Below are 18877 nucleotides of genomic sequence, written 5' to 3'. Positions count from 1 at the left end.
AAAAAATAGCATGTGCAGAGGGGGGAAACGCAGAAAGGTCGGATGCTTGCTGCCACACATAGTCTCACGAGGTCCAAGCTCTGATACCACTGTTGGAGAAGAACGATGGAGACGGACGAGCTGCGAGCTGCTGTTTTTCCTTACCTGCAGAGAAAATGTCAAACAGCACACAGACAGAGAAAAATACACAAAACTTTTTGGGGGCACTAGAAACCCTCATTTCTATTAGTTTTTATACCTATGCGTAAATAATAAGAAATAACATATTTGGCCTTTTCTTACTATCAATCGACAACGGTTCGGTTCGGTTCAAGAGGGTCCAAACTGAACCGTTTAAAAATTTTGAAACTTGAACCGAACCACGAAACCGTAAAATTGAACCATTTTTAAAAAATCAAACCGTTAAGCCATTAAACCAGTAAAACCGCGGTTTCATGGTTCGGTTTCGGTTTTCAGCTTAGGTCAAAATTTAAAGATTTTCCTAAAATGTGAGAATAAGGCATGAAAATGAAAAGATTGTTTTAAAACAATTTTTTTATATTTGTAAATTTTTTTATATTTTTTTAAAATTTAGAAAAAATAAAAAACTGTTAAACCGTTTCAACTGCGATTTCTAACGGATGAAACCGAATCGACAAAAAAAAACCTAAACCTAAACCTAACTGTTAAGTCACGGTTCGGTTCGGTTCAAACCGAACCGTTGCCAATTATTACATATGACAGATTTCAATATTGCACTTGTTAAAAAGTTTGGATTTAACTTTGGCTTAACACTTGTGAGAGGTCTCTACAAAGTCTTTTAATAAAATAGAAATTGACCTAACATCACCTAGGATTCTTGATCTTAATGCAATATCACTGCCAACATTAGAAGCAATAATTATGAGTCATTGATTTTATTACAATATACCATCAATGAGCAAGGTCAAGGGTTGTGGGTAGTCAAGATGGAGAATGGAAAATTAAAGGTGGTGGTTGGTTGAGAACGAGATTCTGAAAATATTGCTTGTGATTCAATCCACATGAAACACAACTTGAGGAGAAAGTGAATGTGTAAGCAAGGTTGCACGAAAGCAAGTGTAATTAAGAATGTATCCAAAACAAAATCATAGGTTAATGTTTGCAATAGAGATAGTGGGGCATGTAGAGTTGAAAAACAAGTGCCTCTTACTTTGGAGAAAGACCTTTTGTAATCTCAATGATTGATGAAAGGATTATCCTTGAAAATTGTTTGATCTACCTCAAAGGCACACAATGTTGTGTGTGAAGATTATAAGCTCTTACAATAAAGTACTTGTTACAAAGCATATGAGGAGAAACGAAAAGGTAAGTTAAGGATAATTTTCAAAGATGGAAATGTATAGGAAGAGGGAAGGTTTTTAAACAAATATGGACATATAACTAGTGAGACTAACTACGTGTTTTTAGAATTGCCATGTATGTATACCCATGGAATGTGGTTATTGGCATTGATGAACTTACCAATGAATTAGTTATTATACTTCTTGTTGAAACTTGGAAGCATGATAGTTAAAGAATTCAACATTTGGAGAAACATAATTTACACTTGGTATGTGCAAAATATCGAAGACAACAAAAAGGACAAGGAGGGGTGGCATGTTTGATTGAAAGGAGGTGATCATGGACTATGAATACTAAGTGGTGATCATGCGTGGATACAAGGTGGTGAGCATGCATACATCTTAATCCTAACCATGCAATATATTAGTTTCTACTCTAATTGATGAATCCATCCTAATTCCACGATAGTCTTAATTGTATTCTTGTAACCTTGTTCTTCTTATCATGACACTTAAATTATTCTTATCTTTCCTTCTTCTTTTCCTTGTCCTCTTCTTCAATTCAATCTAGTCCTATGGGGAACAATGTTTATTTCCTATAAACCAAATAAAAAGGATAAAATATGTAAAGTTTAAACCAATTACAAGAAACGTGATATGCATAAAACATCCCCCAAATAAGTATGTCATGCTCTTGTTTTGTCTTGCACCAATTCTGTCAAATTCTTCATGATGATTTCATTCAATTTTCAAGTACTCCATCATAATCTCCTTGACCATATGTAAATTTGGAAAATTGGATCATCTCTTGATTTTATTCCTCTAGATAAATTTGATGTAAACAACTGGAAATATAACTGCTTCATTAATATAAATCATTATGTATTTTCAAAGAAAATTTTAATCCAATGTCCCAATTAATTCAATCAGAAATGAGGAATGTTTTGGCTTGAAAAACCAAGCATCATGCTAAAATCTTCACATAAAATTGTCCTAATTTTGGCGAAAGGTGGATAAAAATTTTTGTAGATAAAGTTTTGAAGAAGAATTTGTGAAGGATTGAAGTTTCACGAACAAGATTCTGGGAAATCTCATGCTCAACCTTCTAGTGTCGTATAACTTCATGTATATGTATGCTACTCAAGTGGGAACATTGGGGACTTGAACCAAGAAAGATTCATTGTTGATATAGAGATGGTCGTGACTCATGATAATGCCTCCTTTTGTGTGTTGAGTGGGTCAATAAAAATGCTTGTGCATTCCCTTCATGTATTGTAATTGTGCGTTCACTTCACACACTTCACTTGCGCATTCTTGGTGCTTAGGAGCTTTGTTCAAGAGTTGGACTTGTGTGCTCGAGTCTAGGACTCATGAGCTGATCTCAGATGTTGGATTTGTAAGGATTATAACTTTGAAGGAAGCAGATTAAGACAAAGGTAAAAAATTATAAAATCGATATTGGAATTAACTTATGAACTTGTACATGTATTCTTAGATGCACTCACACAAATTTGTGGTATACATCTGACATGTGACTGTTGCAATTGTAACAATCACTCCTATTTTTAGATAATGCTACCTAAATTGTTAGTTAGTTTCAACACTACCCTTAATTCTACTCCCTTAATACCTAGAACTGGCCTGGTTAAGAAACCAGCCCACGTCTGGAGTAATGGTGTAGTTGATGTTGAGGTTATGTTCTTCAACAAGTTTTGTTATAAAGTGATATCGAGCTCAAATATGTTTATTATGGTCGGTAATTTTTGGGTTATTAGATGAGTTATAGCAAGAGTTGTTGGATGCAAAATGGCACTTCTCAAGCTTATCACAGTTCGCTGCAATTCAGACGCAGAAAAATTATCAATCATCCAGCTGCATGACTCGAAAATAAAATTTTATTTCAGCCATGTACGTCAGACAACAAGTGTTGCCCACTCCCAATAGCATTTGCATTAAGGGAACATCTTTTTGTCTTCACCATTTGACTGTCTTCAATTTTTTAGGTATTGCAGCTAATCTCATACCTCTGGATCTCAGAATGCCTTGCTCTTTTTTAGTCAACATGGTTGAAAGCCTCTTTTTGTCAACAATATTCGGTGTGACACCACATTCGATATACAAATCCCGTCATAATAATTGCACACTTTGCCATAGTTGGACTTTATGTATTGTCAGTGATCTTGTGGTTTGGTGGCATAACATATAGTCACACAACTTGATGCTTTCTCTGCATTTCCATTTTTGTCCTCGATTTCTTTGATATTGAGGATCATGAGTTACACATCTATAACCTATCATCCAAAGGTAGATTTGGTCTAGTGTTGTGTGAATATATAAATGTGTATGCATAAATACATACATACATAGATACAGAGCGAGAGAGAGAGAGAGAGAGAGAGAGAGAGAGAGAGAGAGAGAGAGAGAGAGAGAGAGAGAGAGATTGATATGCATATACTATAAACATCACTCTACCTAATGTACTTTTGGATTATGAATTTGCTTCCAATATCCTATATTATTTGTGGGCAAAATCAAACTCATTTTTAAATTGTTCTTACAGCCAAAATGGTTCAATCTTTTTCAATGGAGACAATCCTTTAAAGTACTACCATAAGAGAAATGTGGGACACCATATGAACTGTTAAATTTTTCTCCTTTAGATGTCCTTGCTATTAAATAACAAGACAATTTCTATTCAAATAACATGAGTCGCAGAGATGAATAGAGGATGATTTGATGATACACTCCATATGCATTTCTATGATGCAAAATTATTGTACAATATAGGTTCTTTACCTAAATGTAAAAACTGATCTTGCATTACATTGATAGTTTGATCTTGCTTAGTATCATCTTGCTTAATAATTGAAATTGCTTACTCTATGATGTTTCAGGTTTTTGTAGTGCATAAAGCATTGAAAGTGCACCAAGGAAATTCACAACACCAATCTGCAGCAGAAAATCATAGGCTAACATCACATTCTCTTATTTATAGTTCACTCATAAAAAACAAGAATATAATACAGATATACCAAACTACACCCACAAACAGCACAATTTTAATAGCCATTAATAATACTATTTATGTGTCTAATATGCAAATGCACAAATAATTAACTGTCATGGGCATGAAGGATTTGGGGAGCTTTTGTCTTTCAACCTCTTTACCTGGTTACCTCATCATCCTTAACCTCCTCATACCTAGTACAAATATCTGTCAAGATGCTACATGACAGTTTACCAAGCCTCCTCATCCTAGATCTTGTTTGAGTCACCAACACATCATGAATAAATTGCAATATATTATGTGATTGTGGATAAATTTGTAAAGTTGCTTTTAATTTTTTAACTTATAGACAAAAAAAAATGAGTATTTTTCTTTGGTTTCTAGATTCATGCATTGCTTATATAAAATACCTAGCTTAGCCCATATCCTATATTGATAGGCAACCTAGCATATGACCGGCAGCCTATTCTATTGGCCTTAATTTTGGATATTCTTTCATTAATTATAGTGGATTTATGTATGCAAGAATTACCACTAACAACATGGATGCGTTGCTCGCATTTCTTGTTTTTAGATGGGTGTGGGATTTTTATTAGAAACTTCATTCATTTCAAAACAGTTTGTATTTGCACTATATTCCATAGTACAGGAGTGATTGTATATAAGAAGGTACATCCAAACTAAACAGCAGAATGATTAAAAAACATCAAAAAGAAGAGCATATATGGAACTTACGATAAAAACCGGAAAAGGTGCAGCACCTGTAACTGCTAACAATGAAAAGCTGAGAAATAGAAACTGTAAAGGAACCAGAACACTGTTTAAGCTGCAGATTAAAGAAACAAAAAGATGCTTTCAAAATATTGAAGAACACATGAAGTAATTGTAGTATTACTATTCGGCCAACCACAGTTGACATATAGAATGATTGAGCACCATCAAAACCCTTCAGATAACCCCACGCAGTTCCAATATAGTAGACTCCAAAAACCTGCATTCAACCAAGGAAAATTGAAGACAATACCTCTGAAGTCAAGATGATCTCTTATAAGAAAAGCACATGCGATCATAAACTAGTAGACATATCTATACGAATCATACTTGAAAGAATACAATGTACTATATTTCGGCAGTTAGATGAGAGCCTTGATATTTTCAGACATATTTATATATTGTGAGGCAATTCTTGGTACAAATTCATCATATTTACTCATGTTTCTAGCTTTTTTAATGTGAAACTTATTAACACAAGTGAAAAATGAGCTATCCATTTTAATGTAACCTTACAATTGCCAAAACAGCTCCAACACGGATCCACTCATCAATTCTCCGTTTCAAATCAAAAAACATTCCTGATTATAAGACACATTACGTTTAAGAATATTTTCAAAAGTACAAGTAACATTACAAGGAACCTAAACTGAAGAGAGTAGAACAGAGGAAAAACAAACTTACCAAACAAAGTCTCTGGAAATGCTAAAAGTGCTAGCCCAACAAGAGAAATGTACGCTCCAGTAAACAAAGCAACTTTTGAGGCTTTCTTAACAGATTTTTTATTGATTGCAAACCAACTGTGAGGCGTGGTAGCCTGCCTATCATCATCTGTGATATTTTGCAGTCTAGATCCTATTTCACAAAATAGTATCTTGAAAAGAATTTCAGTGGAAAAAACATATAAACAAGAAAGCATGTCAACTGAGAATAATACTTACCGAATTTTTCCACCTAGAAGAAATGCAGTTACACCAAACTCAGAACTCTCTACTGATTCTCCAGCATCACAACCATCTATGCTCAGGGATTTGGACCTCAATTTCCATGCAAAAATTATAGCATTTTTATCTCCATTTGTACCAGCATGGATTTCTCCTTCAATAGACCCAAGAACAATGATATTTCCAGCAGCGTGGATTTCTGCTCCACTCTCAACATTTCCGATGACCTTCAAAAAGGAAAAGTAGAGCAACATAATGTGCATTGAATATTAGAAAGACGAAATCTTCCTGTGGAACTCCCAAAGGACAGAAATGCACCAATTTAACTAAATTTTCATTACTATAGAAATTTTATATAAATGAAGAAACATTTTCTCAATGTTTTGGCCTCAGTGAGACTTGATTTCACAACAAGAAGCTAGACTTCGACAGAACAAGGAAGTTGACACCATGTTTCCCTAAAGACAATGCATTTTTTGCTATTTTATTATTGAGTAGAAGAGGATACAATAAATATAGAACCCAAACCCGAAAACCATCTCCATCAGATTTAAACCTATTTTAGCAACAAAAACCCACATATAGAGCTTCCTAAAATACCCTTCGTTGAGAATACACCTGCATTCCTGTGATTAGGAGTTATATAGTCACAAAACCTGAGAGAGCTAATCATTAAGCCAAATAAATCAAACTTGGCATATCTGAATGTCTATAGTGTATGTAATGATTTCCGCTTTTGACAGGTGATGGATAAGTTCAAGGTCAGGATGAAGGTGTTGATCCAACTGCATTCTTTCTTCTACATTTTATAGAAAATTGCTTGTTTGAACTGATTCCAAAGTATTGGGATGGTCATTATTCCTAATTCTTTAGAGTCTTTGGATTAATCAGTAAATGAACCACTTCATATAGCTACCATTCATTTGCTTTACTTTAATAGAGCTAACCCCTATTTGGTTTACTTTGATCTTTTAGTAAAACTGTATGAATCTTTACTTTACACCTTAAGTTAGCCAGTAAGTTGCAAGTTGTTCTCTAACTTGTACAAGCAGGCCCACTCTAGTCGTACTCAGGGATAGTCGAATATCATTAACCAAAAATATTCCTATTACATATATACATAGTATATAGTGTGTTCATTACATACCACAATGGATCCATGATGTACGATTTTCTCTCCACTCTGGATGGATCTCTTCATGTTGAGACAAGCAGACGAAGAAGAAGAAGAAGAAGATATTAGTGGGTCTTGCGAGGAATCTCGGCGATGATGGTGAGAAGCAGATGCGGCCATGTATCTCCTTCTACTCAACTTCACACCTCTTCCACGAACACAAGCAGAGAGCATGGGCATAGAGAGACCACTGGCTCTCACAATAGTGGTGTGTGGCAGAGCTGTGATGTGCCATGGCGCAGGATTAGGCAGGAACAGAGCAGCCATTGTGACTGAAACCCAGAAACCCAACGCTTCTCTCTCTAATCTGACGTATGTATACATATACAGACATGATATACCTATGTATGTATGTATTACCTATGTATACATACATACATACATACATACATATATCATGTCTGTATACATACATACATACATACATACATACATACATACATATAGACATTCAGATATGCCAAGTTTTGGGTTCCATACCCAAGCATCTCTATTTGTTGAGCTATGACTAACATCTGTCAGTTTTGTCTGAAGTTTTAGTTTAGGAAGCTAGATTAGCACATCATTTTTCCATCTATTTTTGTTTGTGTTACTTGCTTTGACAAGAAGACAATAGCAATTGTAATCTTTGATTAGGTGGTCGCACTGGCCACTAAGGCCTTTTACAGATGTCTCCCTCTAGGATTTTTTATGCTATCTAGAAACTATGCTATATATGTGTGTTCAAACCTCTCGCTTCTTTTGTTCAACTTCTTTTGCCCCAGGGTAAGAAAAAGATGAATTCCAAGCAGTTTCAAGTATGACCTCTTCGGATGGGTGGCGTTGGCCTTCGAGATCACACTATGTGGTTCGAATGTTTAGGAATGGTTTCCCAACACCTGTGCGATAAATGCACAAGAAATCCAATCCAAGCAAAGTTTATGAATAAAATGAAATTCAAAAGTGAGGGATAGGCCATCATATTCATGAGAGGATTTATTGTATGACGGCATTTTGGGGTAGTATATTTGGTTACCTTGTTCTTTAAATCCTTAATTCTGAAATTTTTACTGATAGAGAAGACATTACATTGGTGGTCTTACTCCCAGACAACTCTACATATTGAAATATATCCACATAGATATCACATAATCCATCTACCTCCTAGAATCTATTGATCACTGGATGTGATGTGCTCCAAAGTTGTGTATATATTTTTTACACAAGTTTGTATCTATGAACTAAAACTACATCTTGGGGCATCTTTATATGACAACCTCTTTTTGCTCACATTGTTATATTTCTTTGTGAAGCGAACATAAACCACAACTTTGTTATGTTATATATGTAGTTGCATTGAAAAGGCCATCATGGTAATACCTTAATGTTCTTATATGAATAGCCATTGATTTATTGTATGGATTGCATATCTTCATAGTATAGTAGTAATATATTGATATTGGTACTCCGAAAAGATGTATGTATGGAAATTTATTTTTACACGCTAATATGGAATCTTTCATGTGGAATTGAAATGTTATAGGTGCCACTATTTCTGGTACTCTTTAGTAGTTGTTTGCTATGTCTATTTAACCTTGGAAATTCCAAGTGGTATTGGAACTCTTTTGACTTTCTATAAATACCTATTTGGTTGTATCATATTGCCAAAATAGTTCAAGGGCATTCCACCTAAAATTCTCGCATGCATTATTGGCTAAGAAATGAATGATAGAAAATTTGATTGCACTATTGTAGCAATCCATATATAGGCCACTTTACATGTCATCAGTGAATTATGAAAAGATGCATCTTAAGAGTTATAGAAAAACAAATGTTCAATACGGCAACCAGTGTTGCCTTTTGACGGCCGTTTTGAACGTTTTTGGCAAATTTAACCGTATATGAAAGTTAATTTTAAAATGAAATCGTCAATCTTGACGGGCATATGTTTTATGAAAACGTAAAAATGAAGGCTTAAAATTTCATAATACCGTCAAATTTTACTAAGACCAATACTATAGTAGTATAGTCCTAGGTAGTAGGAACAAATTGTTCAAGTTGCATTGGGAGTGTAGGAATTTGAAAGGCTCACATATGTCACTATGTGTGTAACAAAAAGGTAAAAAAACTAATAGAGTCTAAATTATGAATCTTTACTTCCCAATTCCCCGTTTCCCCATCTAAGACCTTCCTTTCCCTTTTCCCCCCTTTTCCCCCTTTCCCCCCTTTCCCCCCCTTTTCCCCCATTTTCCCTGTTTGTTCGTTGCTCCCTCAGCCCTGCACCTTGCTGGAAGCTCGCAACTCAGTGCTCACTATCCCTACTCGAAGCTTGTTGCTCGTTGCTTGCTACTCATAGATTCAGCAACATCTCCTACAACAGTCCTGCTCACCCATCTAAGGTAGCTGTGTGTGTGTGTGTGTGTGTGTGTGTGTGTGTGTTTAAGATTAAAATAGACTAAACCATCCTCATTGAAGCAATAGGATCCTTAATGAATATATTTGCATGCTGCTCATATTTGCCTCACTTCCAGAAATAGATTGCAGAAAAAAGGATGTCTCTAATGTATCCTTACAGAGGATAAGCATACACATGAAGACTCCATTGATACCTTCAATTCTTACAAAATGAATTTTACACCATAAAGTGTAAAAAAAAAACTGAAACCTCAAAAACTATCCCAAGATAAAACGTCTTTAAGCAGCTTCCTGTACAGGGTACTCGAACACTACTTCTTTTCCAGTTAGCTTCTTATAAGCAACACCAAAAGTCTCTAACTTATACTCAGTATTGTTCCTCTCCTTGGGGTCCAAATATACTCGCATTATACGTGAACCATCCAGACGGAAACGAACTCTTTTTCCCACAATCTCTGCTGGATAGACTAAATCTTCAAGAATAGCCTCATGAACAGATGTTAATGTGCGGCTTCTAGGACGAGCAGCAACTGTTCCCTTCTTGGGAGGCCTCATAATGCGCCTTGTCGCAATGAAAATAACATCCTTGCCACTGAATTTCTTCTCAAGTTCACGGACAAGACGGTTGTGAATTTTCTTGAAAGATTTCCTCAGTCTGTATGGCACATGGATTATGACAGCCTTCCTGCTTCCATTGATATCTATTTGCTTTGCAGAATTGATGAATAGATCCCTTAGGTCACTTCTTAGCTCCTGGTTAGTGTTCTCGAGATCAAAGAGAGCCTGTGCAACAAACTCTTCAAAATCATCGGGCTCGAGGCCTTTCTCCTTATGGATCTTCTTCTTCTTCCACCTGCGTCGTCTCTCTTTCTCTCTCTCTCTCTCTCTCTGGTATGAACTTTAGATAATAGAGGATCTTCTTCTTCTTCTTCTTCTTCTTCTGCCTGCGTCCTCTCTCTCTCTCTCTCTCTCTCTCTCTCTCTCTCTCTCTCTGGTATGAACTTTAGATTAATAGAGACTAATGTTTATTGTCTCAATAAAAATCAATAAAAATCCGCAACTTTTAACAATGATCCATCTCATCATATCAATAGTTATTTCCTATGGTTAGGAAATTACTACATATCCAACGTTGATGGCCAGAGCATTTTCCGACTCTATTAATGGCTAAATCATTCTTATATTTCCCTCTACGGAAATTTACAATGGCTTGCCTAATATCATTGTTGCTTTTGTTAACTACGAATGTTACTCATACTTGTGTCATGTTTTCTTCTTTTGATTGCACCTATGGTTCCTTGATGGTGTGGGATGATACACCTTCAAGCAATTTATTTTCCTTCAAGCAATTCGTTTTCCACCATCCGATCACTCACCACATTGTTTTGCTTTTCTTGAATTCTTTGTTCTCTCTTAGCTTCTTGGTTTGCTCTCTTGTCACGCCTTTTCTAGGCTTTCATTGGTTTTAGTTGTTGAGTTCTAGATGAAGTAGATATACCACCAAATTCTTTTACTAGTCCATCAAAACTAGTATTCCTCTCCTCTTTAAGGGCAAAAGTTTGGGAATTATATTCATGTAAAATCTCATTGCCCAACATGTCATAACTAATATGTATGGGTTTAATGATGCTAGTGATTGTTTTGAACTGATGGTATGATCTTTTCTTACATGACCCATTTCTTCTTATTCAGAATAATTATGGCTCCTAAAAGAAAAAACCAACGAACCATCAGTGCGATGTTTGCATGGAAACCACCCAACGATACCAATGACATAAATCTAAACAATGATTTAAATGAGGATATGGATATGTTTGGGACTGATTTAGAGAGTTTAACTCGAGAGAGTTGTTCCTCTAATATAACTAAAGAAAAGCCTAAGAGAAAATTCCGTGAAGCATGGAGAGATAAATTCCCATGGATAAGATGCATTGTGCAAGGAGACAAAACATTAATGAAATGTGCATGGTGTGAGAAATACGCTAGTCCTGGGCCTTGGGGTCTTGGTTCTGGATGCATTACTTTGCAACTTGATGCAATTTTGACCCATGTCAACTCAAGTGGTCATAAATTATGTGCATCAAAGTGGATATGTGATGTTGAAGGGAAAGCAATGTCCATCCCAAAGCATGTATCACAATTGGATGATATTAACAAAAATAAGGTCATAACAACAATGAAACTCATGTACTTTATTGCAAAAAAAGATTTGTCTATCGCTACATACCAAGAATTATGTGATTTGGCTGTGCTACTAGAGGTGCCTAATATGCCTAAGCAACATGATTATATATCTTATACTAGTAGATATGGGGGATATGAATTTTTGGTTGCCTTCGGGAAATATCTTCTAGAAATTCAAAGCTCAAACCTAATAAATTCCCCATACTACTCTTTGATGCTAGATGAAAGTACTGACAATGGATTAGAGTTGCATCTCATTATGTATGTTACATATTTGCAATGTGGTGGTTGTGGGCCTAAGCAAATTGAATATATGGGTTTGCTGAAAATTCCCAATGGTAAAGGTAGAACTATATATGAACATGTTAAGCATCTATTAGGCGATCGATGCCTCAACATGAACAAGTTGATCGGATTGGCAACTGATGGTGCATCATCAATGATTGGTAGTGAAATTGGAATAGTAACATTAATGAAAAATGATATCCCAAATTTGGTTGGTGTACATTGTATTGCTCATAGAGAAGCATTGGTTATTTCAGATGTATCTAAAGATATCCCTGAGCTCATTCTTGTAGAAAAAATTGCAAATAAGGTATATGCATGGGCTAACAATAGTACCAAAAGGACACATGAAATTTTAGAGCTCTTGGAACAAATGCAATTGGATGCTCATAGACCATTACAAATTCATAATATTCGTTGGTTGTCACGTGGTCAAGTCATGGAAAGACTAGTGAGTATAATGCCTGCAATACTTACTATTTGGAAGAAAGAGAACTTAAACGAGTGGTATAATAAAGCTTGTATCTATAGTGTGCAATTTTGCTTTTGTATGATGGCTGATGTGTTGCATTTGATGAATATCTTGAGCTTGAAACTTCAAAAAGAGAATTTGGATGTAACTTCAATTGGTGCAGAAATTGATATTACAATTTCTAATTTGCGGAGGTCTTTCTTGAGAAATGACACATTTGCGGATGGAACAATGTATTTATCCAAGTTCTTAAGATGTTCTAAAGTTGGGTTTTTGGAAATAGAGGATAAAGATGGCGTTACATATAGACATGAACTATACTTCAAACAAATTCCTATGGATAAAGCAAGTCAAAATGATCCAAATCCCAATATTGCAAAATCTAAGGGAATGAGGCCATTTATAGATGGATCACTTGAAAGTTGTATTAAACTATCTCAAAATTATGTGCAAAATGTTATTGATGGACTAAATGCAAGATTCCCTGACTTAAGCCTCTTCAATGCAGCAAAATTATTCAGCCCATGCCATTATGCAGATGATGATGTGATTAGGGATAGTAAACCAAAGACATGGTTGGGAATTTTGATTTCTCACTTACAGCCAAATGTTGATGTCAATGCATGTCCTCAAATTTCACATGATGCAAAGGCTTGTGAAATGGAACTCTATAGGTTTGTTGACACTTTACGTTTAAATTGTGAAGGCTATACTATGCATGAAGCTTGGCGTATGTTTTGCAAAATGAAGGATTGGCAAGATAGTTTCCCTCATTTGATGAAATTATGGCAAGCTACTTTGGTTATTCCTTCTAGCACAGTTTCGTGTGAGAGAGGGTTCTCTAAGCAAAATCTCATCAAAGAGATGAAAAGAAATCGATTGAATATAGAGCATTTAGATGATTTAATGCGAGTCTCATTGAATGGGCCACGCATTGAAGAAATACAATGGGATCGTGTACATGAAATTTGGAAAGATGCAAATGATAGAAGGATATAATATATTGTTTCGTACAAATATTCGATGTATTTACTTTTTGAAGGGCATTTTTTTTGACAAACCGTCAATTTGACGGGCAAAATTTTTGGAATACCGTTCTCATGACAGGCAATGTTAGCCGTCAAAAGGCAACACTGACGGCAACTAAAGAATAAGTCCACTTGCATCAATCAAAGTTTGCAAATGTTTAGTTATATACTAAGCGCAAAGGTACAGTCGACAACATATGGTTAAGTGTTTGATGATGACAATTTTAAACCTTTTAGACTATTACGACACCATGAACACATTTAGTAATTAAGGTGTTGAATTCAATACCACTATTACGACCCCTTAAATGTAAAGTGACTACATTTAGTAATTAAGGTGTTGAAGTGTAAAGTGACTACATACCCTAAACCAAATGTGGAAACCCTAAAAAAGAAAGAAATCGAAGAAGAAGAAAACCAAAAAGAAAGAATTCAAAGAAGATAGGATTTGAACCATATACCTAACAAATCTTACAAATAAATCTAATCACTACCCTATTCACTTTGGTTTTACTAAGTTGCTATTTTATTCTTTATTACTGTTACTTTTTTGAGAGTTGGGCTCCTACCCAAAGTTGGTTGGGCTCCTGGTGACAGAGGCTATCAGACAACGGGGTTCCTTTTGACAAAGTCGGGCTCCTGGTTATAGAGGTTGTCAGACAACGGGTCTCCTTGTGATAGAGTTGGGCTCCTTGTGGCAGAGGTTGTCAGAGAGTCAAGCTCCTGGTGACAAACGTTGTTAGCTTCACCCACATTGGACAGTGGAGATTGCACGCTGTCATGAAGAAAACCGGTCATAAAGGGAATCGGGGACCAGAGCGCATGAACCGGCGCGTACACATAGGCGCACGGAATTAAAATAACTTGTACATAGTTAAAAATAGGCGAACACGATGTAAATAGTTTAGACAGAACATATTTTGGAAATCAAAGCGTATCTCTGTCCAAAGGGGCAGAGAATAAATGTGATGTAACTAGGCTGTAATGACCCACCTTCAACGACCTATAAAAAGGGGAAAGAAAGACTGAGAGGGTATCGCATTTTGGGAGGAGGAGGAGGTGTTGTCGGATCGGGAACCGAGCACTGTTTCATCTCTGTTGTAATCTCTGCAGGCTTCTTGGTTGGTTGCCTCTGCTAGCGAGGAAAGCCCGTGTGCTTTCGGTAGGGGCTCCACTGTGTATCCTTGTGTGTGTGAATGTGAGTGTGTTTGGTTGGTCACCGGTGTGCCGGTTGTAATCTCAGCAAGTTGTAATCATTGACTAATAGTAATAGGTTCTTCTGGAGTTGCATTCTCCCGGGCTAGTTGTGACCTTCTTTAATCTATTGTTGACCTTCGTAACCGATCGAGCGCGCTTCTCCACCTATCTTTCGCGTGTAGTTGTGTTCTCGTCTGACCCGGCGACCGTTGTGCTTGTTGGCCCCGGTTCTTGCCGTTCCATCTCTTCCTTTCTCTTCTCCGTCTACTTTCACCCACTCCTCGGTTCAGGGCCCCCGCGGTCCCGCCTTAGTTTCCTACGTGCACGCGTAACAACACGACAATGCGCCATCATATGAGCAACCTGCACCGTCCGCGCCCACGATTCCCTCACTTGCACTCTTTCATTTTTGGTAGTAGTTAGACACGAGCATACATACATGATATATGTATGTATACCTACGTATACCAACATCATCTACGTATACATATGTATAGAGACATAATATATGTATGCTCTCCCGGGCGGGCTTGAATCGTCCGGTCATGATGCTACTATGGATAGTAGTACCCACATCCGTAGCCAAGAGATTTTCACAAGTTCTTGCCCGATGCCACCCCCAAAGCAACATGGAATTGATGCCCATCACCATGTGGCACGTGTGTACAGAGCAAAAATGCCAAAATGTCTATAGCTTCACCCTTGGGTCGATGCGTAATGGTCACTTGGGCGAAATGTGAGAGGAAGAATATTAGAGCAGCAACCTTCGAATAAATGTGTCATGGGATCGATTCCCACTAAAGGTGAGCAAGAGGGAAGGATGATCGATCTACGATGCATGGGAGAAGACAAGGAAGCATGTGCTAAATAGGAGCCCAAAAGTTAGGCATTTTGTCGCCCCCTTAAGGATAAGGTTAGGTGCATGCCTAAAAGCAAAAGTGAAGGTGCATGTGGAAAGAGGAAAAGCAATGTGAAAGCAGACAATGCTATCTTTACCTAAGGAGACAACTAATTGTTGGTTTCGCAAATGTAAGGAATCAAACACCCAAACTTTGTCACCGTTGTCGTGAAGAAAACCGTCCACGAGCGGAATCGGTGCACCGGAGCGTAGGAACCGGCTCTTCATGCATGTACGCCTTATGTTGTACATAAGAGAGGATTAGGTACATAGAAGATCCTAGGTAGGTAGATTCGGTAGGTAGGAAGTTAATGGGAAACAGCTCCTTTCTTGCCTATAAAAGGAGGGAGACGAGGAGGAGAGAGGGATCGCGGATAGAGAGGACGAAGTGCTGTCGAGTTGTTGGCCGAAGGCTTCTCTCTCTTCCAAGCTCCGTAGCTTCGTTCTGTGCAGGTTTCGGGAGGCTCGCGCTGCTCTGAGGAATGCCCGAGTGCTTCCGGCAGCACCTCCAACCTACTTCTTCCTTTCTGTGCGTTTACGAACAGGCATCGGCATCTGTTCGCCGGCCTGTTCGATTGTAACCAACATCGTGCTTCTTGTTGTTTGTCTTGTTAGCATATATATATACATACATTCGCGTCTCTCTCTGTTGGTGTCCACTCGTGTCTTTGTGTTGAAGGGCTGTGTCCCTGTGAATCTACGCTCGCACGTAGTGGGTCCCTTCCCTTCTCCTTTCTCTCTTGCTCTTCGGTACAAGACCCCTGAGGTCCCGCCTCATTCCACGCATCCGCGAGGAATACCTCGACATCTTGGTGAACCCGACGTGAAAGAGGCGGCAGAAGAGCAGAAGATGAAGGGGTTGGATCTTGCGGAGGCCATGGCTTCGACCGTGGATCGGATATTGAGCGCACGAGAGGGCACCGGCACCCTCGACAGAGCCATTGAGGTGGTCGTCAGTACGATCGGCTGGTTCAGCGGAAAGGATGCCACGAAGTATTTGGCGTCCTACGGGGCAGAAATGCTGATGCGGGACATTTCGGAAGAGAGGCGTCTTGCCGGGTTCCCTCGAGTGGCGATGCCGAGCATCCATGCGGAGGTGCTCGAGGTGCGGGCGGAGAGCCGTACCTGGGAGGAGTTCGAAGGCCGACTCCTAGAAAAATACGGGCTGGACGACGCGCTCCGGCTTTCGAAACGGGACTTCATGGAATGGGTGGAGTCCCCCGGCAAGGGAAGAAACGCGTCGGCACTCCTCCGGGAGTTTGAAGAACGCTTTGCGCGCCTTTCGGCGCTTGACCGAACCGTTCTGGATACGAGCCGGGTCCTACTGTTCGTCAAGTCGGTGGACGAGTGGGACCGGGATCAAGTCGGCTCCTTGCTGGAAACCGAAGACGGGCTGACGACCGACTGGGCTGCGGTTAAGAGAGTCTGTGGCCGTTTCGACAAACGACGAGAATGGGCTGACAACGGGGCGCCCGGTGCGGGCTCTGTCACAGCAAGGAGGCTTGAACCGGCACCGCAAGGGCGAAGGGAAGAGACCCGGGAATGGCTCGAAACCGGTTCGGCTTCGATCGGCATGGTCAATGGCTCGTCCGGAGGAGCAGCGCTGGAGGAGTTGACGCGGGCGATAAAGGATCTCCAGATCGCCCAGACTCGAAGGGAAGGCGGCGAACCGGCTCGTGACCGACGGCCGGCAGCAGGGAACAGGTGCATGTGGTGCGACGAGGTCGGCCACATTCGGAAGGACTGCGACGATTTCGCAGAGGCGTTGAGGAACCGGGTGGTGTACCTGTGGGAAGGCCGGGTGCACGCCGGCGACACCAGAAGGGCCCTAAACCGAAACGACGGGCAAGGAGGTATGAAGAGACTGATGGAAGAGGCAGCGGCCCAAAACGTGGAGGCCATCCACTACTCGGCGTCGGCCGACATTCGGGTCGGGGGCAGCGAGGCCCGAAAGGAGATCAAAGACGGATTCTGGTCGGCAATGCTGGAAGGCCTCGCCGGCGCACAGCTGAGGAAAGATGAAGCGGACCGCGCTGAGAGACAGGTCCGGGAAATAACCGGGTGGAGCGACCCGGTCGAGGAGAAGACGGGCTTCGTAGAAGCCGCCTGCCGGAACTACGAGGCTCTGGTAGAAGACAAACGAGTGGGGAAAGCCGGAGCGACCGGGCCCTCACAACGGTACGAGACCCGATTCGGGCAACGACGGAACGAAGCCGGTGGGTCCGGCGCGCAGGATAACCCCAGGAAGGGCGGATACCGACTGGGGACGGAAATAGAAAGGACCACGGACCTACGAAAGGTCCTAGAAGAACGGATCCTCGACAACAAAGTGGAGCTGTCATTGCGGGAGGTGCTAGGGATCGCCAAGAAGGAGTTCCATGACTCCATTGTGGACTTGGTGAAACGGAAGAGGCTGTCGACGGAGACGGAACCGGAAAGACCGGTGGAGGTGCGGACGACACACATCAACGACTTGGCACTGGAAGATGAGTGGGCGAAGAGCCACTATTCAAGGCCACACTAGGCCCGAGCGACCACGGAGACCCCGGTAAAGATTGGAGGTGTTCAGGAACCGGTGGTGGCACTGGTGGACCACGGTTCGGAAATAAACCTGATGTCCATGGACTTCTATAAGAAGGGAAAATGGCCGATCAACACCAAGCACGGGTGGAAGATACGGGCGGCGACGCGCGCCACCGAGGAACTGCACGGGGCCTGCCCGAATGTGCGAGTCAAGATCGGCGACGTTGAGATTGACCAGCACTTCTTCGTGCAGGAGACGTCCTCGCACCCGGTCATATTAGGGGAACCATACATCACGGCGGCGCGAATGGAGACCAAAGTGTTGGACAACGGTTCGGCCTACGCGAGGGTCAAAAGCCAGGACGGGCGCCATTCGGTCCAATTTCTGACGGTACGGCCGAACCACGAGCGAAACCGCGAATCCCTCGGTGGCGAGAACCGGGAGGATTTTTAGAGAGGGCTGCCAAGGCGTGGGGCCGAGACAGTCCAGACACTCGGGAAAGACCCCACAGTTGTACAATAGAACCGAAACCGAAGAATCCTTGTACGATAGGTAGAAAATTTTGCTTCTCCAATGACGGAGGGTGTATGATAGTCGGCATCGTTGGCCGAGAAAAGGCAAGGGCGGAGGAGAGACTTCGAGCGTGCGGAGTCCTCGGCCCGGACGAGGAAATCAGCGGAGCCGTGGAGGCGGTCTCC

General features: G+C 40.1%; 2 protein-coding genes and 1 pseudogene across 3 annotated transcripts; 1 reads left to right on the top strand and 2 right to left on the bottom strand.

The window, feature by feature from the left end:
- Positions 1-3049: 3049 nt before the first annotated feature.
- On the bottom strand, positions 3050-7488 carry LOC147852464 (uncharacterized). 2 transcript variants are annotated; one of them, XM_087333767.1, is made up of 8 exons: positions 7171-7488; positions 6021-6250; positions 5764-5927; positions 5596-5660; positions 5204-5299; positions 5044-5106; positions 4181-4250; positions 3050-3136 (listed from the first exon to the last, which is right to left on the bottom strand). In XM_087333767.1, the coding sequence occupies exons 1-7, from the start codon at positions 7462-7464 to the stop codon at positions 4182-4184; spliced, it is 981 nt and encodes a 326-aa protein (XP_087189893.1). In that variant the 5' UTR covers positions 7465-7488; the 3' UTR covers positions 3050-3136; position 4181. The 2 variants fall into 2 exon arrangements, with proteins under 2 accessions (XP_087189893.1, XP_087189892.1); XM_087333766.1 differs by lacking the exon at positions 3050-3136 and having other exon boundaries at positions 3975-4250.
- Positions 7489-9645: 2157 nt separating this feature from the next.
- On the bottom strand, positions 9646-11189 carry LOC147852463 (small ribosomal subunit protein eS7z pseudogene; annotated as a pseudogene).
- A 101-nt stretch (positions 11190-11290) lies between these two features.
- On the top strand, positions 11291-13531 carry LOC147852462 (uncharacterized). The gene has a single exon (XM_087333911.1). It carries the CDS (start codon positions 11291-11293, stop codon positions 13529-13531), a length of 2241 nt encoding a protein of 746 aa, XP_087190037.1.
- Positions 13532-18877: the final 5346 nt, after the last annotated feature.

The sequence above is a fragment of the Azolla caroliniana genome, unplaced genomic scaffold (assembly GCF_043228905.1).
Source record: "Azolla caroliniana isolate FFs.n. ecotype wild unplaced genomic scaffold, voAzoCaro1.0.p SCAF_18, whole genome shotgun sequence".
Classification (NCBI taxonomy): Eukaryota; Viridiplantae; Streptophyta; class Polypodiopsida; order Salviniales; family Salviniaceae; genus Azolla; species Azolla caroliniana.
Note: the sequence above shows the minus strand (reverse complement) of the source record. Positions and strands in the feature narration are given on the sequence as shown.

What these genes read in the sequence shown, in the direction of transcription:
- LOC147852464 (XM_087333767.1), bottom strand. Translation starts at nt 7,464, where the DNA reads ATGGCTGCTCTGTTCCTGCCTAATCCTGCGCCATGGCACATCACAGCT. An exon ending in ATTTCCAGAGACTTTGTTTG is followed by an intron (nt 5,661 to 5,763) that starts GTAAGTTTGTTT and finishes TCTTATAATCAG; the next exon opens with GAATGTTTTTTGATTTGAAA. An exon ending in CACCTTTTCCGGTTTTTATC is followed by an intron (nt 4,251 to 5,043) that starts GTAAGTTCCATA and finishes TTTCTGCTGCAG; the next exon opens with ATTGGTGTTGTGAATTTCCT.
- LOC147852462 (XM_087333911.1), top strand. Translation starts at nt 11,291, where the DNA reads ATGGCTCCTAAAAGAAAAAACCAACGAACCATCAGTGCGATGTTTGCA.